Source organism: Primulina tabacum, chromosome 11 (assembly GCF_025594145.1).
Source record: "Primulina tabacum isolate GXHZ01 chromosome 11, ASM2559414v2, whole genome shotgun sequence".
In the NCBI taxonomy this organism is placed as follows: Eukaryota; Viridiplantae; Streptophyta; class Magnoliopsida; order Lamiales; family Gesneriaceae; genus Primulina; species Primulina tabacum.
This window is the reverse complement of record NC_134560.1, coordinates 36,928,634-36,945,446: the sequence shown is the minus strand read 5'-3', so window position 1 is coordinate 36,945,446 and position 16,813 is coordinate 36,928,634. Positions and strand designations below refer to the sequence as shown.

At 34.8% G+C, this 16,813-nt stretch overlaps 3 protein-coding genes and 1 pseudogene across 4 annotated transcripts; 3 read left to right on the top strand and 1 right to left on the bottom strand.

Annotated features, from left to right (window-relative positions):
- Positions 1-759: 759 nt before the first annotated feature.
- On the bottom strand, positions 760-6,363 carry LOC142518781 (protein XAP5 CIRCADIAN TIMEKEEPER). Its single transcript, XM_075621596.1, has 12 exons — positions 6,096-6,363; positions 5,144-5,209; positions 5,006-5,070; positions 4,809-4,918; positions 3,948-4,026; positions 3,773-3,849; positions 3,619-3,680; positions 3,361-3,492; positions 3,174-3,227; positions 2,326-2,391; positions 1,726-1,800; positions 760-1,047 (listed from the first exon to the last, which is right to left on the bottom strand). The coding sequence occupies exons 1-12, from the start codon at positions 6,264-6,266 to the stop codon at positions 997-999; spliced, it is 1,008 nt and encodes a 335-aa protein (XP_075477711.1). The 5' UTR covers positions 6,267-6,363; the 3' UTR covers positions 760-996.
- Positions 6,364-7,547: 1,184 nt separating this feature from the next.
- Positions 7,548-11,018, top strand: LOC142518959 (transcription factor bHLH121). 2 transcript variants are annotated; one of them, XR_012813677.1, is made up of 7 exons: positions 7,548-7,804; positions 9,200-9,315; positions 9,788-9,915; positions 9,997-10,476; positions 10,560-10,717; positions 10,838-10,916; positions 10,966-11,018. XR_012813677.1 is itself a non-coding variant. In XM_075621823.1 (6 exons), the coding sequence occupies exons 1-5, from the start codon at positions 7,563-7,565 to the stop codon at positions 10,710-10,712; spliced, it is 1,119 nt and encodes a 372-aa protein (XP_075477938.1). In that variant the 5' UTR covers positions 7,548-7,562; the 3' UTR covers positions 10,713-10,717; positions 10,838-11,018. The 2 variants fall into 2 exon arrangements, 1 of the variants encoding a protein (XP_075477938.1); XM_075621823.1 differs by having other exon boundaries at positions 10,838-11,018.
- A 606-nt stretch (positions 11,019-11,624) lies between these two features.
- LOC142519038 (triosephosphate isomerase, chloroplastic-like) lies at positions 11,625-15,887 on the top strand (annotated as a pseudogene).
- Positions 15,307-16,550, top strand: LOC142519039 (uncharacterized). Its single transcript, XM_075621926.1, has one exon. It carries the CDS (start codon positions 16,048-16,050, stop codon positions 16,492-16,494), a length of 447 nt encoding a protein of 148 aa, XP_075478041.1. The 5' UTR covers positions 15,307-16,047; the 3' UTR covers positions 16,495-16,550.
- Positions 16,551-16,813: the final 263 nt, after the last annotated feature.

Here is a 16,813-nt window from a genome sequence, read left to right as displayed (position 1 = left end):
CCATCTATAGTTTTTGGTAAAGCGGTAAGCACTCATCCTACAATATATTGAAAGACTTTATCTATGCAGATTGTATGCGTATACAGATAAATTATAATTTCATAATTGAATAAAATCGTAAAATATTATTAAAAAATAAATGTTGATTTACATTAGAGTCAATAAAAATCCGAACCACAAGTTGTTTTGATCGACACGTATTCTAACAAAAAATATATCATCGAACATTGGACATAGAACATAAGATTTAATCATTAAAAGATTATTCTACATGCAACGAGGCGATCTTGTTCGTCAAATTTTTTTTTTTAAAAAAATTGGGAGGTGTTTCTCTTCAAAACACCATAAATCAACCTTTTCTCTTGCATCACTTGCCCCGCGAAAGCGTACCTAAAGATGGTTTCTTCTTGCGTTCTCCGCAATGTACGAGTCCAACAATCTTAACCCTCACATTGTTGCCTTGACAGAAGCTTAGAGCTAACAGTAACAAGACCCAACAGATCGTAAGCTTCAGTTGAAGCTCCATGGAGAATTTAAACAACTCGATGAATTCGAAAATCGAGTAAGAAACACTAAAAACTTTTACTCAATATGATGGATAAGCCCATACGAATGCCAAACCAGTGACAGCTAGTGATTTCAATATTTCCAAATCAAACTCATTTTTAACGAATTTTGATTTTGCAAAAGATAAAAAATGGCTATTACGAATCTGTTCTTGGGCCTACATCATGCAAGAACAAAAGCGTAAGGATCATGTACTAAAGCCAATTGCATGTTGAAAGAATAAAAAAAACACGGTTCTGCCAGTCCAAGTGAATCTCTTTCAACAAACCACAGTTCTTCCCGTACAAGTGAATCGTTTTGGTTCAATGCTTCCTTTAAGTAGTTTACCATTAATACTCCATGATGATCACCAACTTTTAACTGATGTCACGGTACAAGAAGAGGAAAAATATGCCATTTTAGTTTACCGTATACACCAAGACATAGAAATCAATCCCCGTGAATCGTGTATCGCTCCCATTTCTTTGTTGGATCATATATCTGCCAAGGACGCAACCAGAATTAGATAACTGGGGAAATGGTCTATTCATGATGCAAAATAAAACGTTCACCATAAATTGTGACACAATCAGCAAACTCACAAAAGTTTCTTCTTTTAGAGAAACGTCTTCTAGGTTGGATTTAATGACGAATTTTGTTTAGATGGAGGGACTTAATTGAAAAAAATTCCAAACCTTGATATCAAATGACTAAGATCTTGGATGTATTTAAAACGCATCACAATTATTAATTATCATATAAGTTTTAAGTTGATAGTGGATAAATTTGACATTATGCCACTAAGGTCCATTCAAACAAGTCAAATGAAATGAAATCACATATTTGGGATCCGTTATTTCAAATTATTCGCTCCAAACACAATCTTTGTAAATTTCAAGATATACCAACTAAAGAAGACAACACAGGATCGTATTGAAATAATGCCACATTTATATGACTTCAACATTCTTATTGTCAGTCAAGACTCGACAAGTCTTACATGATAAGGAGCTTATACAATGATGTCTGTAATCGTTCAACATTTTAGAAGAAGAGTAAAAAAGAGACTTCTTGGCAGTTATTTAACCCAGATGCTATAAGCTCTTACATCTAGTTTTATCAAAACGAATAAGAATCATCTTTAAATATTATACAGAGCGTAAAAGTGGAGAGATTTACCTCCCATCTTGAAGCTGGAAATATGTGCTTATTCTTCTCATACCAATGTCTCTCCACAACTTTACCAGCATGTGACTGTTGAACAAGAGGGACCCATTAATCAGTAAACTGGTTTACAACTACCAAAAGGGCCAATGAAAAAAATAAAAAATAAAAAAAAATAGAGTGAATCGTGAAATGCTGAATTTCTAGATCTAAAACAACCCAGAATACCTCGTGGCCATGTAATAAACATTATGCAAATGATATTTGTGGAGTATGATGAGAAGGAATGGGGTTGAAATCAGTACTGAAGACGATTGATTAAACATGTTTCAAAATCGATTGCATACTTCAGAAAAACTCAAACGGGATTTATGCTGAATAATGAACATTACTTCCATATACCCGGATATAGATGTGAATCATGTAAAATACAAATATGATTTATCCCAACATGCTGCTGGCGCTTTTCATGTTAGTTATATAGGACCATTCACGAGGAAAATTCTCAGGCATACATACAATCTTATAAATCATGATACTAAGATGCATACCCGATTGAACATGCATTTATATCTTCTAATAAGAAAAACTCACAAGTACGCTTAGATTTATTACCTCATCCTTCTCGATTGTAGCATCAGCAATGGTTCGAACATCCTCATGAACATCAAAGTGGAAAAGCTGTATAACAAATGCAAAAGGCAAAACACACTTAAGAGGTTTTCACAAGCTAGGCCAATTTTATTTATTTATATATTTATATAATATATAAAAATATAGAAAGGTTCGAATAACATGCATAATGAAGTAGTAAACACAAGATATGCAGAGCGAACAAGCAAATTAAATACACATGAAAGTTCAAAACATAATAAATGAAGTTGACCAACAACAAGAACAATTGCAGAAATGAGGCCTCCCATTCTTAAATTTTTTTAGCATGTCTCACAACTAAATACTGAATACTGCAAAAAGGGAAAAAATGAAATAGAAAAGGAGGAAGAAAGAGAAAGAAGAGGTAACGGAGCGAGGGAAAGATTTTTGTCACTGTTTTAGAGAGATTATATCATATGATGCAAACGTATAGATCCCTAAACTAGAGAATGACCTAAAACATAAAAAAAAATACCACAACTGTTCATTTGTTCGCAGGAGTTCCGTCTCATAAACTTTCTGGGGACACCAATTAATTTAGCCGGTTATTTAACATCAATAATGGGAATAATATGTCACCTAACAGTTTGGTCTGAAACTTTTTTATGCTAAGCAGTTCATTAGATAAAGTCTCTCATGATATTGCTTTGTCAATAAATGATCTAGATGAAATTTAACACATCACTGATCACACAAATCATGGTTTGCCACAAAGGACACCAACCATTACACGGTGACATCTACTAAGCAGAAATAAATGTAGTACAAGTAAAGTTGTGATACTGATTTAAGCCAGAAGACGACATTACCGGTCCACTTTTCCCTCTAGCCTTGTTCACGATCAAATCATAGAAACTGTGTTGCTGCAACAACAAAAAAATATTTTTACAATCGTAGCAAGATGCACAAAACACTTGCTTGTGGTTACTTTGCTCTTATATTTTAAGATCTAATGTGGAGATTGGAGATTTTTTTGTCTTTAGCTGAAGATCTTACATGTGGGATGATGAGATCTTCTTTCACATAAAGTAAATTCTCCACTGAGGTAGTCCGAACCTCTCGAAATTCAGGTGCAAGCTGCTGCTGAACAGAGCGAAGAAACTCCCCAATTGTATCACCTTTCCGAACCTATATTGGTGTAAATGTGTAATGATAATACCAGTAGACAAAGTAAAGAAAAAACTGTACGAGGATAAAATTTCACCAACATGTAGGAGGGAATGGAATGAAAGAAGAGAAAAAGTAAATCTCAACCTGAATCACTCGTCTATGGCCAGTACCATCCCAATAGCTGTAAGTAATTTCAAGAGGCTCATCTAACACAAAAAACAGAAAGCAAACACGAGAATCAGAAAAACAATCCTTAGCACATCAACACTCATCAGAGCTATAGGACTTCTAGACAAACTTTTGATCTGCTGTTGTTCTCGAACCCACTGTTTCCGCAACCTTTCGCGCTCAGCTTGTTCCTCAGCCTCCCTCTCACTGTAAGAGTATGCTTCAAACTCCAAAGGCCAAGGATAAGTAAAGAACCAAAAGCAACAGAAGGTTGCGGTTATTTGTATGAGGGAATGATAGCTCACCTATCCGGTAAAAAGCTAGTTTCAACTGTAGGGTCTTTGCCAAATTTTCTATGTGCAGGCCTTTCAAAGTCTTCATTGTCTTCAGACAGAAGGTAAACGATGTATCAAAAGGAATACAAATGCATAAGAATACTCGACTTTATCCCAACGATAACGATGGGAAATTTCAATTTTCTCCAGTTGCAATGAAATATCTTACATGCCTATCTCCATAAATACTCCATAGAGGTAACACCATTTATATAACTGTCCTACATACTTGGAAAGGGAGTTCCGGTTTTACAGCACCTATTTTCAAACAGATGCATACTATATTTTCAACATTCCACCAAAATAACTTCAGACAACACAACCAAGCAAAATGTGGCCTTTTAAGATAAGATTTTGAATCTTCATCTTGACAAACAGACCAGAAAAGACATAGATAAAGCAAAAAAGATAATTACAAACAACCTGTTCCAACAAGAGACAGAATATCAATGAAATAATGACCAAAATAAAGAAAAAAAGATGCAAAGACAAATCTAAAAAATATGTAAAACAACCAGGGGCAAGTAACAATGACCAAAAGACTAACTTTGTATAGCCATCAGAGAGAAGTAACCACAAATCAGCAAAAAAAATATAAAGACCAACCACGGAAACATGAGAATCATGGATTTCTGTTTACTTCCAACAACAATTATACTAGAGCGCACTGTCCAAAAGATCGAATCATGGGAAAATAAAGTGGCTCTTGGAAAATTTAAAGGGAGCTATCAAACCTTAGTTATAATAACATCAATGTATTTCAAATTCGATTCAAAGAACACCAGTAGCAGAGATAAATAGTGCAAAAGGGTCTAAACTGATAGTACTCACTGTTTTCCTCGTCTTCCTCTGCGCTGTTCTCAAAATCATCAGCAAAAGATAGTCGAGGGTCTGCCTTTATTTTCCTCTTCTTCAGCTTCTGCAGCTGAAGCTCCTCCTCTCTACACAAAGAAGAAATGATAGAAAACACTTACATAAAAGCCTAAGACCAAAATGTCAAATATTCACCAGCCAGAAAATTCACTCACTCTTGCTGTAATTTTAGGAGTTTCTCCTTCTCTTCCTCTTCTATTTTGTTCTTAATATTCACTCTCTGAAGCAGGAAGCATCATTTCAACAAGTAACAACCCAAAAATCCAAAAAAAGGGGGAAAGAGTGTAATGCACCTTCTCAACATATTGCTCCCGTGTGACCAAACCAACAGTTTCCTTCTTGAATGCAGTCTCAAGAATCTGGGCACAAATGACAGTGATTCTCCAATTAAATACAGAAGAATAACAAATAACAGGATAACAAGCATTTATAAAAACTAAACTGAATATTGGATATATTTTCTCTCGCTCACTATTTTAACCTTTTTTTTACCTGCCATTATACTTGGAATCATGTCCAAGCTTGATTTAATTGTTTATTGAGCTATAATCAAGTTTATCACAGTACCTACATAATTATACAAATCACAAACCCAGATTTGGCTTTTGAACATGAAACATAAAATTCAATCATGACTTGAATATTTCCATCAAGAACTTTACTGTGGTTAAGCCTGATTTAATAGCTAGCAAGCCTAACATGAGAAAACAGTGTTGTTCGGTCTTTTCCAAACATAAAAAATGAATTACAATGCACTTTCTGAGCTTGATCAAATTATTTTTAGGACCTGTGATAGTACTTGAACTTGGCTAGATTGTTTAAGGATCCAAAATAACTCAAAACTCAAATAAATCCATATCTTTTTTCCACAAAAAAAACCCCAGCTTCAGGTCCTTCTTTGATACGCTTGACCAGATTTGATAGTTTGAATACCTTGAATTCTCAATCCCATTTTATAAAAGTTAAAATAATACTTCACAAATTATAATCTATAAATTAGAAGGCTTTGATCATATTACACAAACATTAAAGCTTGGCAATACCTTAAGCAAGCAAATTACATTCTAGCTAAATTTGAATTAAATGTGGAGTAAAACCCACTTCAAAGCAGGAAAAACTCGAATTTCAAGCAACTTCAACAATCCTCCATAAAAGGTATTGAACGGAAACGCGATAAGAACTAAGAAGCCAATTTTAACTGTGAAAACGCAACGGTAAATTCTTCAAATGTTGGTGATAGGATACCTCAGAAGTGCTGGAGCCGAACTGGAGGAGACCCGGTTGGCCTTCAGAAGCGGCAGTTTTCTTCTTGAGCTCTTGGATCTTACGGCGCTCGGCTTCTCTCTGCTTCTCCAGTCGGCGGATCCGAACCGCATCCTGCGCCGTGCCCACGTACCCGTCACCCATACCCGCCATGATGATTCCCTCCTTCCACACAATCAACCCTAGGGTTTGATTTTATTTATTTTTTTAACCAAGATTTGATTTTTCTTTCAGCTGCCACCGCTGCTGGTGTGTATTTATTCAACTACTGCGTTTCTCCACTACCTATTATATTATATTATGTTAAAATAATATATCAATTTAGCCCAAATGTTAGCACTAAATTTAAAATTGGCCCAAGATTTAGAGAAACAACGAGAGTCTCATACAATTTAATTATAAATTATGTTCTCTTTTTGTAATAATAATGAAATTCTCATTCATTTCAAAGGGAAAAAAATTTCTCATTTACATTTAAGTATTTAGTGAATTTTCCAATCTTTAAATATATTTTCTATAATTATATTCATCCCAAAATACATTAATCAATGATAAGAAGCCGAATGAGCATGCTAAACTAAGTTAAAACTTGAAAAAACAAGTGTTAAAAAACTATTAAGAGAAAATATAATAAATAATAGGTCACGGTTAGAGAAATCATACAAAAAAATGGGCATAAATTGAGGAAATAAAAATTAAATGAAAAGATATATCACAAAAATTAAATAAAAAATATTATGTGGTGCAAAATGTAATAGATACATATAAAAAAATCGTGATGGGCTCAACTGATATGAATATCTGACCCGATACAAAAAAATATTTATTATGTCAAAAATTTTATTTTTCACTACATATATGTATTAAATCGATGTTAGTCATGGACAGTGTTCTAAAAAGTCCGCTTAAGCGCTTAAGCTTGAAGCTCGAAAAAAATGCCCCGCTTCGGAGAAAAGCGGAAAAAGTGATTAAACTGTAGTTTGATCGAATTAAGCGTAATTAAAACGTTTAATTAAGTGTACTTAAGCACAATTAATCAAATCTATTTATGATAATGATTTAACAAAAATGTAGTATTTTTTAATGTGATCTAGTTGCAAAAACAAATAAAGATTGCAATTTTAAGATTTTTATACTTTTATGAATATGAGAATTAATGCATCAGATTTAAATTTAGCATATTTATATATTATTTTATCTACAATTGCACTAAAAATAAAAAAATGTTTTTTCAGGCTTAAGCATGTGCTAATCTCGCTTAAACTTGAAAATCTTAGAGCTCGATATCTATGCTTCGGAGATATAAATACGTGAAATCGTACCACAAAAAACTCCAGATTTGATTTCCGTGTTTTTAGTTGGTTGGTTTTAAAAAAAGACTCTAAAGTAGGCGCTTTGTGAAAGATGTACGAATTATGAAGGGGACAACTCCAATAAGGCCCTAATTCAATGCGTAGTCGTATAGGCAAAGCATTAGTCTCAGAAATTGGGAATCCCACGAGGTCTGCGTTATCCGTTTTCTATGAATTCCCCCATTCCAGATTCCACCCAACAAGCTACTCTCAATTTTCCTTGCCTATGATGGATCAGTTGAAGTCCGATTCAATTTTTCAACCACTTCAGGACGCCAACAATTTCCAGCCTTCGCCCGATGTGCTAGTGCCGTCCACACGTCCCCACGCCGATTGCAGGTCTGAACCTTTTGATTTTTCTTGCGTTGCGTTTTTTCATTCATTTTGATATGATCATGTGCTTAGTGCTTACCTAGAGAATGCCGTAACTGTAAGTACACAGATAAGGTGTTGTGATAGAGAGAATTTATTATACTATTGTTGCAGCTATCACAAAAGAAATCCCAGCTTTTTTCTAGTATATACTTCCAACTCCGATTCCGAAACAATCAATTAAAACAGAAAATGTGATGGGAGAAGCTAAACACCCTGGTCCTTTTATGTAATAATAAGTGGGATTAAGGCACTACCACCTAGTGGACCATGATCTGCTCTTTGCTATTCCCCACAATTGAGACCGTTATTATATAGGTGCGATCATGGCTTACTGAATTTTGCCCTCGAGGGGACTTCGATTTCTTTGCACAGAGTGGAGGAGAGATGATTAATGGTGGTGACCGTTCTATCTTTTTCCTCTTTATTTTGTCACGAGAGCTGGTCTTTTTTAATGGACTTAAGCATACGCATTGAAAGAAAAGAGATGGTTATTTTACACAAAGTGAATTTGTCTAAATAGCATAAGAAAAACATTTATTGTATGTGAAGATAAAGAATGCATTTTTTGTGAAAAATTGTGCATCTTATTGAGGTAAGTATTGAGCATATGATTATATCAAAGATAGCCAGCAAATTTTTACATTTCTAACCAAATTTCTGAAAGTGTTAGCTTCGCCTTCCAAATAACACTGATTTACAAGTTTCGCTATCCAGATTGCATCAATGGCCTCTACCTAATTGAGTTCCTGAGTCGGTATGAGACTTCAATAATGATTAAATATTATCAAACTCGTGTTCTCTTCAGAAAAAAGCTTTTCGAGCTGTGTATGTTCTGTAGACCATGAAAATCTGTCACATATTGCTATGAATTGGAAACTAAGGAAATGGAGTCGAAATTAGTAAACCTGTTGTGTGAGTTTAAATGATATTTCATCGAATTTTAACAAGAAGTTTACCCTTAGTCCAAGCAGGCAAGCACTATCAAGTTGTTAGTGCTCGTACTGTGTGCATTTTTGGATGAATTTGTTGTCTTCGTGCTAGTTGCAACCACACACTATGCTGAATAGGAATTCAGTGGTTTCACAGTAGTTTATAGCTAACCTTCTTTAAGTTGTTTTGATTTATAATTCGAGGAAGTGAATTTCTCTTGATCTTAACGGTTGTTAGTTGTTACTGGGTTTCCGTAAGCTTTTTATAGTCATTATGTTATGTATAGGTTCTATGAAGAAATATTCATGTGGTATATTCATGCCATAAATTTATTAGTTCAACTTCAGAGCTGCTTTTGGAGAATTTGTTTTCTAATCACATGAAACTAGGTTCTTCATCATCTTATCGTGTATGTGACTTTGACTGAAGGATGGAAGCAGAAACCAAGGACTCTACTAATGCGAGAAAAGTCCAAAAGGCTGATCGTGAGAAATTAAGGAGAGATCGTTTGAATGAGCAATTCACAGAGTTGGGGAACACTCTTGGTAAACCCATGTGTGTGTGTGTTCAATAAATTATATACAAAAAAATTTGATTTTCGCGAGCAGGTCATGCTAACTGCAAAAAACCCAATGAACAATTTTGTTTACTAGATTTGATACACAATTGAAGAACTTGCAAGACTGGCCTCTTAGAGCACACTGATTTCTTTTCCATCGAGCACATGGAGCTCCGGAGAAGCTAATTTTGCTTGGCTAATAGGAAAGAATAGATAAATGTTGACACGGTTTCCAGACTAAAATTTTATTGTTCAGTATTTTAAAAAATTTGCGAGTTGCGAAATTTGTTTGTACCCCGGTCTTTTATTGGTTAAAGCATGAGGATTTATTTTATACCAGCCCATTGCGTGGAGCAATCATTTTATACCAGCCCATTGCATGGAGCAATTTTTGAACTTAAATTAAATTTCATGGAAAAATGTGAAAATATTTTGTTACGGGTGACCATTATTTGCAGATCCAGATAGACCTAAAAACGACAAAGCTTCTATACTCACGGATACCATTCAAATACTGAAGGACTTGGCTTCTCAAGTTGACAGACTGAAAGCTGAGTATGCAGCACTTACTGAAGAATCCCGTGAGGTAATCGTTGTTGAGATTTTTCTTTCTGCAATGAGACGATTGAAACATGATTTGTGCCTTCCTTTTTTTTTTTCCAAACAGTTAACTCAGGAGAAGAATGATCTCAGAGAAGAGAAGACATCTCTTAAATCCGATATCGATGGCCTCAATTCCCAGTATCAACAGAGAATGAGGGTCATGTATCCATGGGCTGGAATGGATCATTCTGTTGTCATGCATCCACCTTCTTATCCTTTTCCTATGCCAGTCCCAATACCAACTGGACCGATCCCTTTACATCCATCATTGCAGCCATACCCATTTTACGGGAATCAAAATCCCACAGTTCCTAACCCATGCTCAACATACGTACCTTATATGGCCCATAATTCCATGTTGGAACAGCAGTCCACGATCTTAGCGTCGCAAGTCATGCAGCAAGGTAGCGTTTCTCATAATTCAAGCAAACAAGACCCTAGAAACAAGTCGCCGGATGGAGAGAGTAGGATAGAGAAAAGTGATGACTCAAATGACATTGCCACAGATCTAGAGCTAAAAACACCTGGATCTGCGTCAGAGCAAGTAAGTACAAGCCATGTATGCTTGATAGTGAGCAATGAGCATGTTTTTGAGTTCTTTGAAACTAATTGTAACGATAATATCAGGATTCCTCGTCGAAGCAAAGAAAAACCAAGAAAATTTCAAGGAAGGAAACCAGCCTCACGGATGTTAGTTCTTCCAGCGGATGTTCTTCCACTCACAGTGTGCAGCCCTCCTCATGTGACAGTATTGCCGGTGGCAAAAAAGTAGATTCATGATAAAGGTAAAGGAACTATAATAATAGGATGTGTAGAGTTTCCTTTCTTCTGGAACAACATCAACCCCAACTGTTATTGTTTTCGTTTACTTAACGCGTCTTCACTTCTATGGACATGGCATACAGGCTTCAACGAAAAGGGTTGGAACGATAGCGTTTGATGGGACTTAAATGGATTCCTTAGCTGATGATTCTGGGGAATTATCTGTAACTTTTTTATTCTGTGATAGCTAAGAATCTTGTATTTCTTGTATATTTGATGATTGTGTTTTTTCAAGCGCCAAGCCGTAGCTCTGTTTAAAGGTTATTATAATTGTCATTAGTTTTAATTATAAAATGAAGCTTACTTTTTCCTTCCAATTGCGCTTGCCTCAAACCATCGCGTGACGCTGCGCGCTTAAGGTTTTTTTTTTCTCTTTTTTTTTAAAATTATTATAAATTCTTTAAAATTTTTAATTCACAATATAATTACGTATTTATTATCATTATTTTGTAACTAAATTAATTTATATAAATAATTGTAATATATTATTGATGTCATTGTTATTTTATAACTATGTTGTAGTTAAACTCTTTTTTACTTTCATATTGGGAAATAGCAAGTGTATCGTGAAACGGATTTTTATTCGGTCGATGAATGATTTTGTCAATATTTATAATAATAAGTAATATTTTAATATAAAAATATTAATTTTTATGAGTTATTCAAATAAAATATTTTTATCACAAAATTAAATCGTGAGATTTTCTCGCATAAATTCACGTGATTGAGAAATGATTTAATAAAAAATGTTGTTAAAAATAAAAAAACAAGTTTGAACATTTTAATTAATTACTATTAATTTGTATCTGGTATATTAATCTTCACGCTCCTGTGAGACGCGTGGCACGTGAGCAGACGAACAGCATGGACTTTAACGCCACACGAGAGGACTGACGCATCAACTCCGCTGACTTAACCTCCCAACCAGCGAAATCAACTAATGGCGGTTGTCTCCACGTCACTCGGCGCCGCCGCCGCAACGGCACAGCTTTCCACTCACTCCTCCGGCCTCAGGAAATCCGTTCTCAAGCTCGACAACTCTAACTCCACCTCTAGAGATTCGTTGTTGCAGGATTCTCATATCCGCCTCGCCTGCTGCCGTGGCGTTGTTATGATGGCTGGTTCCGGCAAGGTCAATTATATATGTGGTTTTTTTGTACCTTTTTCTATTCTGTGGATGATGTATTATGTACATTGCAGATGTGAAATGCAGTTCTGAAATTAGTAAAATTCGACGGATAGAAGTTTTGCTTTGATAAGCCTTACGTGATCTGCTCTTTCTATATTCCGTGCCTGATCTTGATGTTTTTTTCGCTTCAGTTCTTTGTTGGTGGAAATTGCAAATGTGTAAGTATCATTTTGTCATCGGAATGCTTCTTAGTTTTGTTCCATTGCCTAATTTTCTGGCTTCAACTTGAAAATTCTAAATTATCAAAAACTTTATACAAATATCTATCGCTTTAGATGTTGTGAATGATGTATCCATGTATCATGTAATTACATTTGACTTTGTCGTAAAATGTTCTTAGATTTTCCTCTGCTTCCGGAGTCAAAAAGAACATTGAACTTTCGGATTGGTTATACTTGTGGGCATAGTTTGATACACATGATAAACATGTGATATATAATATAAGGATAAGTTAAGGATAAATAAGATGTAGGATATTATATTTAATGTTTGGTATGATTTTAACAAGAGTGATTAAATTTATATGTTAGATTGTAATGACAAAATTAACCTTAAATTTTATAATTTCAAACTTGTTGCTTGAGTTCATATTTTTTATCTGTTCATGCGCCGATAGTGTTTGCATAATTTATTTTTTTTTTTACCTAATTTTATATATTACATAATATGATAATTGAGCCCTTGATTTCGTGATTCAAGTCAAATATTAATTTTTTAAGTTAATCGAGTGATACTAATAATTTTATTGATATTTATAAAATTAATTATATAATTATCTCGAATTTATTTATATAATTATCATATTATATAATATAAAAAATAAATAAAAATATTTATTTGATTTTAATTTCTTCCTACTAGCATAGATTTATAAAAATCATTTATAAATTGAGGGCAATTAAGTCATTTGTAGTGTATTTTATCATTAAATTAAAATTATCACACCTAATAGAAGGACATTTTATCATTCTAAATAATTATTTATCAAGGGTCCATTATATTAACATGGGCTTTTTAAAAAGTTACCAAACATGGGATAAGGAGGACTATTTATCAATCCCTCTTATACTGTGTACCAAACTATGCCATAATCTTTTCACAGTAACCTTTGATCACAATGTAATCTATCGAAACTGCTTGAATTGTCCATTCGCAGGACTTCTTTTTCATTGCAGTTTCTTCTTTTAGGTTATTCGAATAAATATTCTTTTTTTTTCTTAATAAAATTTATTCTAGTTACATGAGCAATTTCTTTGCAAGTTGTTTCCAGATAACAAAATTTGATTTTTTACGTGCGTGCTTCGTATTTTAATATAATGTAATAAATAAATTGTAATATCATAGATGTCAACTGTAATATTTTTCTCCTATCTTCCTTGGAGTATTTCATAGTCATATAACGTGATGAGGTCTGATGAATCATTTGTGTTTATATATCCTGGCCTTCCCTTTTTTCTCAGTTAATTTACTTGTTTCTTGAAACTTTACTTTAGAATGGGACCGGTGAGTCTATTAGCAAGCTGGTTTCTGATATAAACACTGCAACATTGGAGTCTGATGTTGGTGAGTTCTCCTTGTTAATATCTCATTTTATGTCATGTCATAAAGACAAATTCAGAGGGTTTTATGTTGTCTTTAATTTTTCCATTAATCACTCAAGTTTGAGGTTCTCCATTTCACTGGATGGGCTTCTGAAAAGTTAAATTATATCTCAAAATTTTAGCTTTGTTTGATTGCGATGTAGTTCTAAGAATATCATCGTGTGTTTCCTTCTGATTTGCGAACAAGATAACTTGGTTCTCTCACTTTTCCATACTTATTTCCTTTGAAAATCTGCATCTTGGATATAACATTTTCCCCATGGTTTAATGTGGCGAATCACCACGAAAGCTTATAAGCATGGTTTAAGCTTAACCTGCTGTTTCTGATATGAATTGCAACCATATCAACTGAGAAGAATTCCAATCCCTTAGGTTGTGTTTGGATTGGCGGATTTCAAATCCATGGATTTCAAATATATTCAAATTAATCTTACTGTTTTTTGCTTTTGCCCTTCATAGATGTTGTAGCACCTCCTTTTGTCTACATTGATCAAGTAAAGAACACACTATCTGATCGTTTTGAGATAGCAGCTCAGAATTGTTGGATTGGTAAAGGTGGTGCTTTTACGGGAGAGATCAAGTGTGTGCCACACTTTCTACTTGCAATGATTATGATATTATTTTTCGGTTTTAAACACAAAGAGTAGTCTTGTTTGTGACCGAAAGCACTTTTCAAATTTAATCTGTTTACTGAAGTACTATGGATGATGATTTGATGTTTCATAAATGTTACACATTTTTGGGATGTATTATGTGTTAACATTATTGCGCAGTGCGGAACAAATAAACGACCTTGGTTGCGCGTGGGTTGTTCTGGGGCATTCTGAACGGAGACATAATTGGAGAAGACAATGAAGTAAGAGAAAATGGAAAATCTTTTAATTTTGTCAGACTTATTAAAAGCGAAAAGATGAAAGGAGTTCATCGCGTTAAAGTTCACCATTTCCAATTCTTGCTAACTCTGCTCCATTTTAGAAAGCCTTGTTCACCCAAACCGTATGCAGATGCAGTTCATTGGGAAGAAGGCTGCGTATGTCTTGAGCCAGAATGTAGGAATAATCGAATGCTTCGGGGAGTTGTTGGAAGAAAGGGAAGCAGGAAAAACTTTTGATGTTTGTTACCAGCAGCTGAAGGCTTTTGCCGGCATGTTTAAACTCTTACTCTCTCTTTCTTGGTGTGTGAAAGTTGAAACAGGAATTTCATGCGAAAACATATTGTTTAATCTGTTTTCAGTCTTTTTGTGTGAGAAAGTTGAAACAGGAATTTCATGCGAAAACATATTGTTTAATCTGTTTTCAGTCTTTTGCTTTTATAAAATGCAGATGCCGTTCCAGACTGGGATAAAATTGTGATTGCATATGAGCCTGTTGGGCAATTGGAACTGGCAAAGTGGCTACACCAGATCAAGCACAGGAAGTTCATGTAGCTGTTCGGGATTGGCTCAGTAAGAACGTGTCTGCTGAAGTTGTTTCTAAAACTCGGATTATATATGGAGGTACATTATTGTCAGTTTAAACCTCTAGTTTTCAGAAATTGACCCTCATCTATATTTCCATGAAAAAGAAAATTTGTATTTTTCCTGCTATTACTCAGATTATTTAATTTCAAACTTCCTATCTGCCATATGCTCAGAATGCTAGTATAAAACTAAATATACATTGTTTGTATGTTCTGTGAACATTAATGAGTTTTTTGTCAGGTTCGGTCAATGGAAGCAACTGTGCCGAGCTTGCAAAGCAATGGTGCTTCCCTAAAGGTGACACTTCTATGCTTCAAGAACTGATTTTACCTTCGATAATTGACATGCAAGAAAAATATTATGATAAAAGTTTTTTGGTGGTGGGAGACACTTCTTTCTGGTTTTTACTTTTGGCTTTTTAATCTCTTGATATGTTGATGTCCACACTTACACGTGCTACAGGGTTCCGTGTTTGCCACCATTATCAATTTTGTTACTTCCAAGAAGGTTATGGCTTGATTGTTTGTTGGACACAAAAAAATAGATTGGAGAATCGCTCGTACCAGATGGATTAATGGGTAACGTCACTACCTGTCATTCCCTTATCTGGTATCTAAATAGCATCCTCTTACAGTGTCGCCTCATCTTCCTTGGTAATTTTGAAAAACAAATATGATGGAGCCGGGATTGTAGAGTTCACTGACATTTTTTTCCCTGTAGCAGTTCTATTATGGGTATTATGCACTCATATTAGCTAAGTGATGTCCTGGTTGATTACCACAATTTGTAATTTGTCTCTCAACTGCTCGAACATCTGAAAATATCGAGACCATTATGCTTTATTTTTAATGTGGCATGAGTAGAGTCGAGCATCTTGAATTTAACATGTTTAAAATCTGTTCAATTATGTGGTTAAGATAGGCATCAAGCCTGAACATCTTTAATAAATCCGCACTCAAAGCATATATGCTAAAGCCACCTCTGGAGTGAAAGCATCTCTCGCCTTTATCCTCCTATATTAAACTACTACTCTGCAAAAGGAAAATGAAAGAAATGGATTGGGTTTATTCTAAGAGAAGGGGTCCAGAGTGGAAACAAGGCTGGACTGATCAAACCTTGGCTTCCATCTCCACCCCACCGCTTCCACTCGTGGCAGTTTTCACTATCGTCATCTTCTTGTTATCGTTGTCTCAATACTCTACATACAAAGAGCATTTTCAAATTAGTGTGACAAGTTTCAAGTTGTTGCTCTTCTTGGTGCCTGTTTTCTTGATATTCTTCATGCGTTCGAGGTTGCTATCTGGTGGAGGATTTGACTTGTCAAATTTCTCGCACCATGGTCGTCAAGTGAAGCGGGCATTCGCCCGTGGGGTGGCGGGATTCCCATGGAGCATCGCGGTGCTCGTGTTGTTGATGTTGCTGTTGGTTGTGCTGGTGTCGTACCAATCCACGTTTCAGTCCAAGTGGTTTCCCTTTGGCGGATCCGATTAATTATTGAAGTACATGCGGTTTGGTGTGAATCTAGAAAGATGAGTAATTTCCTTTTATTATGTTCCCCGACATGCTATATCACGTTCATATATGGTATATTGGATATTTGACAGTAACTTATAAGCGCTCTCTAACACTAGCAGCTTATTAGCTTTGAAGAGAGGGTTTAAATAAATTTATGGCAGAAATTTGTGTGAGATGTTCTCACGAGTCGTATTTTGTGAGATAAATATCTTATTTGAGTTATTCATGAAAAAATATTACTTTTTATTGTGAATATTGGTATGGTTGATCCGTCTCACAGATAAAGATTCGTGAG